The sequence below is a fragment of the Dipodomys spectabilis genome, unplaced genomic scaffold, assembly GCF_019054845.1.
Source record: "Dipodomys spectabilis isolate Male_0828 unplaced genomic scaffold, ASM1905484v1 ptg000203l, whole genome shotgun sequence".
NCBI lineage: Eukaryota > Metazoa > Chordata > Mammalia > Rodentia > Heteromyidae > Dipodomys > Dipodomys spectabilis.
Genome location: NW_024870880.1, coordinates 108,159 through 120,783, shown reverse-complemented (window position 1 = coordinate 120,783; position 12,625 = coordinate 108,159). Strand labels below are relative to the sequence as shown.

General features: G+C 38.2%; 1 protein-coding gene across 1 annotated transcript; it reads right to left on the bottom strand.

The window, feature by feature from the left end:
• Positions 1-11,293: 11,293 nt before the first annotated feature.
• LOC122122049 (tRNA-specific adenosine deaminase 2-like) lies at positions 11,294-11,878 on the bottom strand. Its single transcript, XM_042696211.1, has one exon. The coding sequence runs from the start codon at positions 11,876-11,878 to the stop codon at positions 11,294-11,296; it is 585 nt and encodes a 194-aa protein (XP_042552145.1).
• Between the last annotated feature and the right edge of the window lie 747 nt (positions 11,879-12,625).

Below are 12,625 nucleotides of genomic sequence, written 5' to 3'. Positions count from 1 at the left end.
ATTCCCTCCTTCCTTCCTTCCTTCCTATTTTCCATCCTTCCTTTCTTCTGTCCTTCCTCCTTCCTTCCCTACATCCCTACCTCTCTCTCTTTCTCTCTTTCCTTCTTCTTTCCTTTCTTGCCTTTTTTTTCTTTCTTTCTCTCTTTCTATTATTCTTCCAATCTTCTTTTCTTTCTTTTACTCAGAATATTTTTTATGTTTATAGAAAAATACAAACTGCTGTACTCTAAGGTGTTATGAGTAATTATAAATATTAACTAGATTGATATTAATTTTAATGACCTATATTATATCTTAAGACATATTGTACTAAAAACAACTTCACAAATGTTGCAAGATATGTAACAAATATTACTGTTCCTGATATTGTTTATTTCTTCAAACTAAAATAAGCATTTAGACATATATTGTGTGTGTGTTTGTGTGTTGTTCCTGTGATTTTAACTCAAGACCTGTCCCCTAGTTGTTTTTATTTCCCTCAAGGATATTGCTCTATCATTTGAGCCACAATTCTATTTCTGGCTTTGTGTGTGTGTGTGTGTGTGTGTGCAGGTGTGTGTGGGTGTTGTGATGTGTGTGTGATTAATTGAGATGTGTCTCACAAACTTTCTTGCGAAGGCTGGCTTTGAACTCCAGCCTCCTGAGTAGCCAGGATTACAAGCTTAGACACCCATATGTATCACAGATTTCATATATCCAAGAATACAATAAATTTCATATTATTTGAATGCTAGAGGATCAATTTAACAAATAACATAGATATTTATTTAGTTATTAAACCTGAACCTGTACTGTGAAAAAGTTTTCAATTTTTTGAAAAAATATGCACTCAAAGATTTAAATGACAGAATCTTTGGACAAATTGAAATACTCTATTATTCAATAGCAAAAAAGGGATCATTAATCAAATTTCTCATGTAAGCTAAAGGCAATAGGCTCTATCAGGCTAAATGAAGCAATTTTTCATTAAATTAAATATTATCTAATGTGGTCACATCATTTTCTCTTCTTTTTAACCTAAAAGTTTTTGACACAAAAATGTAGCTTCATACATTTTTTGATTATTTAAAAATCTTAGTTACTGGTGATATATTTCTGATATTTGATTACCTAGTCCTTTTACAGAAACAGTGAATTTCATTTATTTTATGTCAACAGTTATTTTTACAAATTGAATCAATCTCAGTATAAGATAACTAAAGCAAGATATTCCATCACTTATCCAATTATTCCTATAGACTTGAATATGTTATTTTTGAATGGTAAGAAATTCATATTATACCTACACTCTATAGAATAATTAAGATAAATGATTATTTTTCCTTCAACTTGAAGGAAAGAACCTCATTATAAATAATAAATACTTGAATGGAAATGCTATAAAATTATGAAAAATTCATGTCATTATGAGTTAGATGAAATAGTCATTTTTGAAGATCACAACATGAAAACTCTTGAAGCTTCTGCATCTGCTAAATAAAATGTATTTGCATTCAAAATATTTCATTCATCTCTCCAGTAATGGTATAACCAAATCACTGCTATGCCAAATAGCATCTCTGATATTTAGGAGCAGAAGTTATCACAACTGTATAGAAAGATCTACCCACTACACTAGAAATTAAATCTGAAATCATAAAGGATTGTGATTAATAATTAGCTTTCACTACATTGCCATAAAGAGGTGAACCCTTTCAAGTGGGCACAGTTGAAGAGATTAGGTCACTCAGAACTTGAAATCAAAGAGGATGTTAAGATCAAAGTCCTTTCTTCCTCTTCCTTCTTTTACTTCTCCTTCTCCTTTTCCTTCTCCCTCTCCCTCCTCCTCTCATCCTTTTTCTCCCTTTCCCACTCCCATTCCTCCTCTTCTTTACTTCCTGGCTTCCATGAATACAAAAAGGCCATCACATGTTCCTGAGCAATGAGGATAAGAAATGTAAATTGAAATGTATAAAATCAGAAGCCAAGATAAAACTTTCCTCCTTTTAATTAATTTTATGAAGTATTTTGTCATATTGATAGGAGTCTGACACAGCATGCTCTCATTATTATAAGGGATAATAAATCGACCGAAATTGTCCTAATGAAATGAATGAATTAATATTATATTTGGAGAACCCTACATGAAAATATCAGATACACTTCAATAAGAGGCAAAAAATATGTTCAGATGAATATGGCGGAGGAGAAGCTGGAGGCTAAACAATTTCTGGCATACAAAGCAGTTTTTGTGATCAAGTGAACAGTCCTAGGCTAGAGAACCACACCAAATGTTCCATCAGAGTACAGAGAGTGGCCAGAGAGGGAAAATCAAAGCAAGGAGACAAATCTGAGCACTTGCTGGTAGCCGCAACTGTGGTGGCTGCGGCAGCAGCAGCGGTGGCCATAGCCTCCATACCTATAGCACAGAGAGTCTTGGGAAAAGATGCCAGATGTGGCAGGCAAGCAGATTTTACTCAACACCAGTAAGAACTGAGGAGGAGCAGATATCTTCATCCGGCAGATCGTAGGCCAGACACAGCCCAGGACCAAAGACTCTGGAGTGGGTAGAAGCCTGACATCCTCACTCTAAGGGAGCAGAGGAGGGAAGGCCACCCCTCCCTGCCACCACCATCAGAGATCTCCATCTTTGATATTAAAAAAGGACCATTTGAACAGCTATCTCCAACTCAGGCCTTGGAAGAAAACAAGAGTCATTTAGGAGGTCACAGGAACCTGACTTGAACTGCCTGGCTCAGTTCCCCCCAAAGGAAAGTCAACCAGCCCAGGCAAGGAAGCCTCACCATTGGAGGAGTGACTTTCTTCTCTGGGTAAACTGAGCCAGAGGCTGCCCCTCCATACAGCAGCATAGACAATCAATTGAAATTCAGTAATCAAAAACCTGAGAATGTCCCCAGGATGGGCTCTGTGAGTGTCCCAGGAGCTATTCCCTCAGGGAAAAGCTACTGTTTGCTGAAAGACCTCAACTTTACCCAGAACCTAGCCTAAAAACAGCATCTCCAAACTAGAGGAAACAGCCATCTCCCTCTTTCGTGATACTCAAAGCAGATCTCCCTCCCACTGAAGTAGAATGGGAGGAGGATCACAAAATCCTGGGTAATGCAGAGCATTTTACTGCCTGCTCTAACTCACTTAAGAAACTAATCATCCCACAGAAAAAACAAACACCACAAGCAGACCAGAGACTCCACCAAGAGATTGGTTATGGACACGGGGGAGATGCAGGACCTTCCAATTCTACCCCCTTCCCCACCCTCCTCAAAAAAATCAAAGAACTCTTCTTTGTACTTTTTCTTAATTTTTAATTTTTTTCAAAAATTGTTTTCTATTAATCTTTTCTTCCTTTCATAATTTTTATTATCGATGTGTGTGTGTGTGTGTGTGTGTGTGTGTGTGTGTGTGTATGTGTGTGTGTGTTTTATCTCTTCTGATCTTTTGGTCCTTTTTATTTTTTTTTTTCAGGTAAGGGGTAGGTTTATTCAGTGGACCTGCTGGGACCAGGCAAGGTTGGCACTCCACGTGGCTGGGAAAGGCCTGGGAAGGAGAGAGGAAAGAGCTAGAGCAGAGAGAGAGCAGAGAGAGCTAGAAAAGAAGAGCAAGAGCAAGAGCTAGGAAAGAGCTAGAGCAGAGAGAGAGCAGAGAGAGCTAGAAAAGAAGAGCAAGAGCAAGAGCTAGAAAAGAACAGAGTGAGAAAAAGAGCGGTCCTTTTTATTTTTATCTTTTCAATTTTTTCTCTTTCTTTTTGGTGAGAATTAATTGCTGTTCTGATCATCCTCAGATATTTACCCATCGTCGATTATTAGACCTTATCCCCCATTGTGTACACACTTCATGCAGCAATTTATTACTCAATTCACAATCTCTTAGGATTAAATTATTTTAAATTATTTTATTTTTATTTTTTGTGAACATACTGTAAAGAGGGGTTAAAATTACATGGACAAGATAATGAGTACATTTCTTATCAAGCATTGCAGACTCCTCCTTTGTTTACCCTTCACATCCCTTCCCAGCCTCTCCCATCCCCCCACCCAATCTTCCCCCCCCAACCCCGCCCACACAAAAGTTGTAAAGTTCGTTTTCGACATGACAACTTGTTCTTCTCATTGTTGCAACCGGTCCACCTGTATCCTTAAATGACTTGTTTTTCCCCATCTCCTCCACAAATTATACATTCATCAAATATAGTGAAAGCAGGGGTTGTATTGTGGGGGAGGGACATACAAAGAAACAAAGAAATAATCTTATAAATGTGTTAGAAACAAATGCATGAAAGAAAAAAAAATTTAAATACATATCTAAGGGTTCATTTTCCTAACATTATATTATCTGACCTTTTCTGCTTGACTCATACCTATACTAGATATTGCAAATGAGGGAAACCTGGGACCTATTTGTCTTTGGGCTTGGCTTACTTCACTTAATATAATTTTTTCCAAGCCTTTCCATTTCCTAACAAATGGGGCAATGTCATTCTTTCTGATGGAGGCATAGAATTCCATTGTGTATATATACCACATTTCCTTGATCCATTCATCTACTGACGGGCTTCTGGGTTGGTTCCACATCTTAGCTATGGTAAATAATGCTGCAATAAACATAGTTGTGCTGGTAGCTTTAGTGTGGTCTTGTTTGTAAACATTTGTGTAAATGCCCCAAAGTGGGATTGCTGGGTCATAGGGGAGCTCTATTTGAAGTCTTTTGAGAAACCTCCATACTGCTTTTCAAAGTGGTTGAAAAGGTTTACACTCGCACCAACAATGAAGTAAGGTTCCCTTCTGTCCATATCCCCTCCAGCATCTGTTGTTTTTAGAGTTCTTGATTTTTGCCATTCTAACTGGAGTGAGGTGGCATCTCAGTGTTGTTATTATTTGCATTTCTTTTATGGCTAGGGAGGTTGAGCATTTCTTCATGAGTCTGTTGGCCATCCTTCTTTCTTCTTCAGAGAAGTTTCTCTTTAAGTCTTTAGCCCACTTATTTATTGGGCAGTTGTTTCTTTGAGGATTTGTTGTTGGGGGATTTAATTTTTTGAGTTCCTAGTATATTTTAGATATGAGACCCTTGTCCGTTGTATGGCTAGTGAAGATCTTCTCCCAATCCGTGGGCTTTCTATTGATCTTGCCAGTTATGTATTTTGCCATGCAGATGCTCTGGAACTTCATGAAATCCCATTTGTCCAACCTTTCTTTGATTTGTTGTTTTTCCTGGTCTCTATTAAGAAAATTTCGGCCTGCTCCAAGGAGACCTAGGGTTTCTCCTATTCCATCCTGTAATGTTTACAGAGTGTCTGATTGACTCCGAGGTCTTTGAACATTTGGAGTTGATTCTGGTGCAGGGTGATATATAAGGATCTAGCTTCAGTTTTCTACAAGTAGTTAACCAATTTCACCAGCACCATTTACTGAAGAGGCTGTCTTTCTTCCATTCTATTATTTTAGATCCCTTATCGAAAATTAGATGGCTACAGGTCTGTAGGTTCATTTCTGAGTTTTCAATTCTATTCCATTGTTCCTGAGGTCTGTTCTTATGCCAGTAGCAAGCTGTTTTGATTACTATGGCTTTATAGTAGAGTTTGAAATTTGGTATTGATATTCCTCCAGCAGTGTTCTTTCCGTTGAGGAGCGTTTTTGCTATTCAGGGTCTTTTATTGTTCCATATGAATTTTTGGATTGCCTCTTCTATTTCCTTGAGGAATGAGGTTGGAATTTTGATAGATATCACATTGAATTTGAAGAGAGCCTTGGGAAGTATTGCCATTTTCATGATGTTAATCTTTCCAATCCAGGAGCATGGGAGGCTTTGCCATTTTCAAAGTTCTGTGTTGATTTCCTTTTTCAAGATTTTTAAGTTTTCATCATAGAGGTCCTTCACTTCTTTGGGTAAGTTAATTCCTAGGTATTTTATTTTTTGTGGGGCTATTATAAATGGAGTTCCTTTCCTAATTTCAACCACACTTTTCTCATTGTTGGCATACAAAAAAACCATTGATTTGGGGGGGTTAATTTTATACCCTGCTACTTTGCCAAAGTTTTGAATCAGCTTGAGTAATTTAGGAGTGGAGTATATGGGATATTTTAAATACAAGATCATGTCATCTGCGAAGAGGGAGAGTTTTATTTCTTCTTTCCCTATTTGGATCCCCTTTATGTTCGCATCTTGTCTTATTGCTGTAGCTAGGCATTCTAATACTAGATTGAAGAGAAGTGGAGAGGGTGGACATCCTTGTCTTGTTCTTGAGTTAAGAGGAAATGGCTTTAGTTTTTCACCATTAATTATAATGGTGGCTGTAGGTTTGTCATATACAGCCTTTATTGTATTGAGGAATGTTCCATGGATTCCTAATTTTTCCAGAACCTTCATCATAAAGGGGTGTTGCATCTTGTCGAATGCTTTTACTTCATATATTGAAATAACCATGTGGTTCTTATTCTTGCTCCTGTTGATGTGATGAATAATATTAATTGATTTGCATATATTTTACCAGTTTGCACCCTGAAATGAATCCTGTTTGATTGTGTTGTATGATTTTTTGGGTGAATTGTTGAAGTAGATTGGCCAAAATTTTGTTGAGAAGTTTTGCATCAATGTTCATCAAAGAAATGGGTCTATAGTTCTCTTTCTTTGATGAGTCCCTGCCTAATTTTGGGATGAGGGATATGATGGCTACATAGAATGTTTTCGGTAGGGAACTTCTCTTTCAATTTCATTGAAGAGTTGGAGGAGTATTGGTGTGAGCTCTGCTTTGAAGGCCTTGTAAAATTCCGCTGTAAAACCATCTGGTCTTGGACTTTCTTAGCTGGGAGATCTCTTATTGCTCTTTGTATTTCAATGCTTGATATGGGCCTGTTAAGATGGTTTAACTCATCTTGGTTTAGTTTTGGCATGTCAATATTTGCTAGGATAAGGTGCATTTCTGCCAAGTTCTCAAACTTATTAGCATAAAGTTTTGAGAAGTATTCCCTTATAATGTTCTGAATCTTGGTTGTTTCTTAAGGTGATGTTTCCATTCTCATCTCTGAGTTTATTTACTTGGGTGTGATCTCTTCTTTTTCTCCTGAGATTTGCTAAAAGTCTGTCAATTTTTTTAATTTTCTTGAAGAACCTTCTCTTTGTTTTGTTGCTTGTTTCTATAGTTGTTTAGGATTCTAATTCATTTAATTCTGATTCAATTTTAATTATTTCTCTCTGTCTATTGTATTGGGCCTTATCTTGCTGCTCTTTTTCAAGGAGGTTTAGATGTGTCATTAAATTGTTGGTTTCAGATCTCTCCTATTTGTTGATATAGGAGCTTAGAGCTATAAACTTGCCTCTGAGTACTGCCTTGGCTGTGTCCCAGAGGAGCTGGTAATTTGTGTGCTCATTTTTGTTGAATAGCATGAACATTTGAATTCCCTTTCTAATCTCAATGACCCACTCGTGATTCAGCAGTGTGTTGTTCAGTCTCCATGTTCTACCAGACTTTCTTTGGTGGCTTTTGGTGTTGAGTTCTAATTTTATTCCCTTGTGGTCTGAGAGAATGCAAGATATAACTTCAATGTTTCTGAATTTAGACAATTTTGCTTTGTGGCCTGAAATGTGGTCTGTTTTAGAAAATGTTCCATGTGCTACTGAGAAAAACGTGTATTCTGATGCTGCTTTGTGAAATGTTCGATAGATGTCTGTAAAATCTAGTTGATCTATGCAGCTGTTTAAATCTGCGGTTTCTCTGTTGAGTTTTTGCCGAGTTGATCTATCTAGTGGGGAGAGTGGTGTGTTAAAATCTCCAACAATTAATGTCTTTGGATCTATGTGGGATTTGAGGGAAAGTAGTGTTTCTTGGATAAATTTGAGTGCTCCATTGTTTGGCGAATAGATATTTAGTATTGTATTCTCCTGAAGGAGAGATCCGTTAATTAGTATGTAGCGACCTTCTTTATCTCTTCTCACGAATTTTAATTTGAAGTCAAATTCATCTGATATTAGGATTGCAACTCCCTCCTGTTTATGGGGGCCGTTTGCATGGTAGATATTGCTCCAGCCTTTAACATTGAAAATGTGTTTGTTTTTATGGGCAGGAGATGTGACTCCTGAAGGCAGCAGATAGAAGGATCTTGTTTTTTAATCCAATTAGACAGTCTGTGTCTCTTAATTGGAGAGTTAAGTCCGTTAATGTTAAGAGATAGGACTGAGAGGTAATTGGGATTTCCTGCCATGTTATCCACCTTCTTGGGGGCTGCAAAAACTGTGTCGCATCTGTGGCGGCTGCTGGCAAGAGCTCAGATCTCTCTATTTGCCTTGATTTTCCTTAGCTGGCCTAACTCTCTGTCCTGTGATGGCACACTTGGTGTGATTCTCTGGCTTAGGACTGTTCACTGGAACTCTAAAACTGCTTTCTATGGGAGAGCTTGTTTAGCCTCCAGCTTCTCCTCTGCCATCTTCCCCGCCACCTCCTTGGCTTAACTTGTTCAATAGCAGCATTTTCTCTTTATACCTATATAATTTTTAAGTAACAAATTTTGAGAATTTTTAATTTTCAGTTTTTCGTATCTCCTTTCTATCCCTCCCTTTCTCTCATCCTATCCTTTTCTTCTCTCAAGATCATCTATAAACTTACATAATTTTTAAGTGTTTCATTTTTTAAATTTAAATTTTTGTTTTTTCCATTTTTTCTTGTTTTTTTTTTTTTTTAATTGTGAGAATGCATACAGAGGAGTTAAAATTACATGGGCAAGGTAACGAATACCTTTCTTATCAAGAATTGTTGCCTCCTCTTTGTTTCCCCTTCTATCCCTTGCCATACTCCACCATCCTCCTACCCGAACTTCCCCCCACCACCCACCAACGTTGTAAAGTTCTTTTGTTGACATAATGACTTGTACATCTCTTTGTTGCAATGGGTCCACCTGTATCCCTAGTTAAATGATTTTTTTACCTTCCCCTCCACAAATCATACCAACATCAAATACAGTGAAAGCACTGGTTATACCGTAGGGAAGGGACATACAAAGAAACATAGAAATCATCTTATAAATATGATAGAAACAATTGCATGAAAGGAAAACAAAACTTTTGAATACTTATATTGGGGTTCATTCCCCTAACGTTAATTTATCTGATCTTTTCTGCTTGACTCAGACATATACTAGTCGTTGCAAATAAGGGAGACCATGGGACCTATTTTACTTTGGGCCTGGCTTACTTCACTTAATATAATTTTTTCCAAGTCTTTCCCTTTCTGAACAAATGGGGCAATGTCCTTCTTTCTGATGGAGGCATAGAATTCCATTGTGTATATATACCACATTTTCTTTATCCATTTATCTACTGAGGGACATCTGGGTTGGTTCCCTATTTTAGCTATGGTAAATAATGCTGCAATAAACATAGTCGTGCTGGTAGCTATAGTGTAGTCTTGGGGTTTTATTGTTGTCTTGTGTTTTTCGTGTCTCCTTTCTATCCTTCCCTTCTTCTCATCCTATCCTTTTCTTCTCTCAATATCATCTATAAACTTACATAATTTTTAAGTATTTATCTTTTTTTTTCATGGCACTAACATTTAATGAGAAGACAAATTTTAGAGTAGATAAAATTGAAGGTGCATGCATCAATGTTGTAGATTTGAAACCATGCATATCCTTCCTCATAAAATGTCTCAAATGCCGTTAAAAACACCACGCAAAACCAAGCAATTATAAGTCCTTCGAAGCATGTAACTGTGATTAGCTGCTATTCTCAGCAATATAAAAATACTTCCACCACAATTTCATTCCAGTCTGTAAAGTAATTCAAAACAAACAAGGTGGAGACATCGCTCAAATGGCAGAAGCAACAAATACAGATGCTTTGTATCAAGGAAATGAATCCACTGAAGAAATGAACCCATCTGAGGAGCGGTCCTCTGGGGCCTGGCACTAGGCTTCTGGTGGAACGTTGAGGCCCCCTTCTGGGAAGAGACGTATACTGCACCTGGGGTAGCTCTGCCAAACGTCAGGACACTTCTTGCACCCAGTAACACCGAAAGTTTTGTTGTGGATATTCTTTCCTGTGCAGTTTCAAATTTTAGGTATTAAATTTAACAGTTATAACCTGTATTTTCAAATGAGGAACAGCTGATTTCGGATTAAATGTATCATGCTACTTAATTTTGCAACTGGCATTCACACAAGTGGGCATTCTTCTTCACCTTGTTCCTTTTTAATTTCGCTGTAACTTTTTGCTTTGACAGTGTCTTGTTGAACTCCCTCTGCCTTCCAAGTGATGGGGTTACAGATGTGTATCACTATGCCCAACTGTTGTTGGAACTCTTCACCCTCCAGTATATAACTACGTTTTTTTCATCCATCCTTGTGAGAATATAATCTTGCTGAGGCAGAAGACCCTGTTTTGGTTCAGGGAACCAAAGAACTGTCTTATTTATGTTATTGTCCTTTAATGCTTTGCCCCTTAAAAACAGAAATATCTTAAGATTCTATTATAGCAACATGGTACAATTTTTAAATGACCCTTAGGCACTTGTTTAAAAACATTTTTTCTATGTATTTAATAAAATCAATAGATTTCACAATCACATGTATACAGTGTATACAAATAATATACAATGTAGAAAAAAGCCAGACTTGCCCAGCACTGGTGGCTAACACCTGTAATCCTAGCGACTAAAAAATGCTGAGATCTGAGGGTCACAGTTTGAAGCCAGGCTGGGGGGAAAAGTCCGTGAGACTCATCTGCAATTAACCAACATAAAGCTAGGACTGGAGGTGTGTCTCAAGTTTGAGCAAAAACGCCAGAGAGTAACAACATGTTGAGTTCAAGCCCTAAAGCCAACACACACACAAACACACTCACACTCACGCAGCCAATACACTGGGAGACCACAACAGCTATAAAGAATGAAAATCCAACTCCACCTCCAAAAAGCCAGTTGTAAAGGACACACGTGACCATGGCTTTCTATTCCAAATGAGTGCAGGTGATGGGGTGTGGATGGACACTGAAATCCCAGCCTGCACTCAGCTGGAATGGATTGAAGCTGTGGCTTAAAGACATGTACTGTTTGCTAATTCCTAAAACCTCAAACTTTAGTTTTTCCCCCCTTCATAAAAATGTTCTTTCAGCTGTGAAGAAGCTAAAAGTTGTTTACAATTGTCAGCCTTTTAAAAAGCACTAATTTGTTCCCTTAAGAGTGCAAAAGTTATTCTCCGTCTTCCCGGAGAATAACAAACAACACATAATATATGCTCCCTCCATGCCAGCAGCTTTTCAGGCTGGGGATTCCATCCAGGTCACCATGGGGCTTTCGTCTTTCATTACAAGTTCAGGATTTCTGAAATTCCTTCTTCCGAACTTTTGATTTTGGTGCATTAGGATTTTCTTGCTTGTAGAAGGCCTTTAACAGTTCCACAGCTTCCTCAGCCTGATATCCAGGGATGCGCTGAAATGGTTTTCCCATATTTGGTAAGTCAGCAGAGGCAACATTTAGAACGGAGCCACAGCCACCAAATAGTTCATTCTGACAGCCGTAGACGACCAGCAGGATTTTCATCAGGCTGAGAGCAGCTGCACACATAATGCAGGGTTCCACAGTGACATACAACACGGTACGTTCAAACACAGCAGAAGGACTCTGGCCATTTCGTTGACACCAATCTAGGACTTGATCAATGGCCACCATTTCTGCATGTCGAGTAGCATTTTTGGTTTGATTCACTTCATTTCTTCCCTTCCCCACGATTTCATTGTTGTAGACCATAAGACAGCCAACAGGGACTTCGGTATTTTCGAGGGCGTCTTTGGCCATGCGCATCGCTTCCTCCATCCACCGTGCCGTCTCCAGGGCCAAAGTCATGGCGGTCGAGATGCCCGGGGCTGGCATGGACGCGGCCAACGCCTCCGCCTCCATCCAGCCGGGTTAACGCACAGCTCTGACCCGCGGGCCTTCCGGGCTGGGAACCAAGTATTTATCTTTTTAAATTTAAATTTTTGTTTTTCTATATTTTCTGGGTTTTTTTTTCTTAATGTCTCTCCTATCATTCTGTCCAATCCATTTCCCTCTCTGAGATTAGGCCTTGGTTAAATTCACTCTAATCTTACCTCGCCACCACCCTATAATTCTATTTTTCCCCACATTTCTCCCTACATCTAATAATTTCTGGTTTGCCAATTTTTTCTTTGCTATTCTTAGCCCATTAATCAATAGTTGTTTGATGTTGAATAGATTGTATCTGTTGAACTAGATTGTGTCTATAGCCTTTTGACTGTGCAACTACCAAACTTTGGTTGATGCTTGCCTTAAAATTATGTTCTAGCACAAAATTAGTGTTACTTTCATACCAAATGAGCAGAAAAAGCCAGAAAAACAGAAGAAAAATGGCAAGCCCAGGTATCTGGACTCCCACTCATGATAAACAGTTGACAGAATAGTTAGTGAATAATCCAGAGGACAGTTCCCAAAAATCTGTACAAACAATACTGGTAAAAATGGTGAATGAAAAGATTGAAAACCTGCAAAGGACTCAGTGTGAGCATGATAAGGAGAGAGAGAGGCAAACCAAAGATTAATACTGGAATCTCGTGAGAGTGCAGAAACTACTCAAAGATTGGTACAGGAAATGCGTGAGCAGATTTAGAACAGTCAAAGAGCAATACA

Bases quoted from the DNA above. Each gene is read 5' to 3' on its own strand.
- LOC122122049 (XM_042696211.1), bottom strand. From the start codon at position 11,878: ATGGAGGCGGAGGCGTTGGCCGCGTCCATGCCAGCCCCGGGCATCTCG.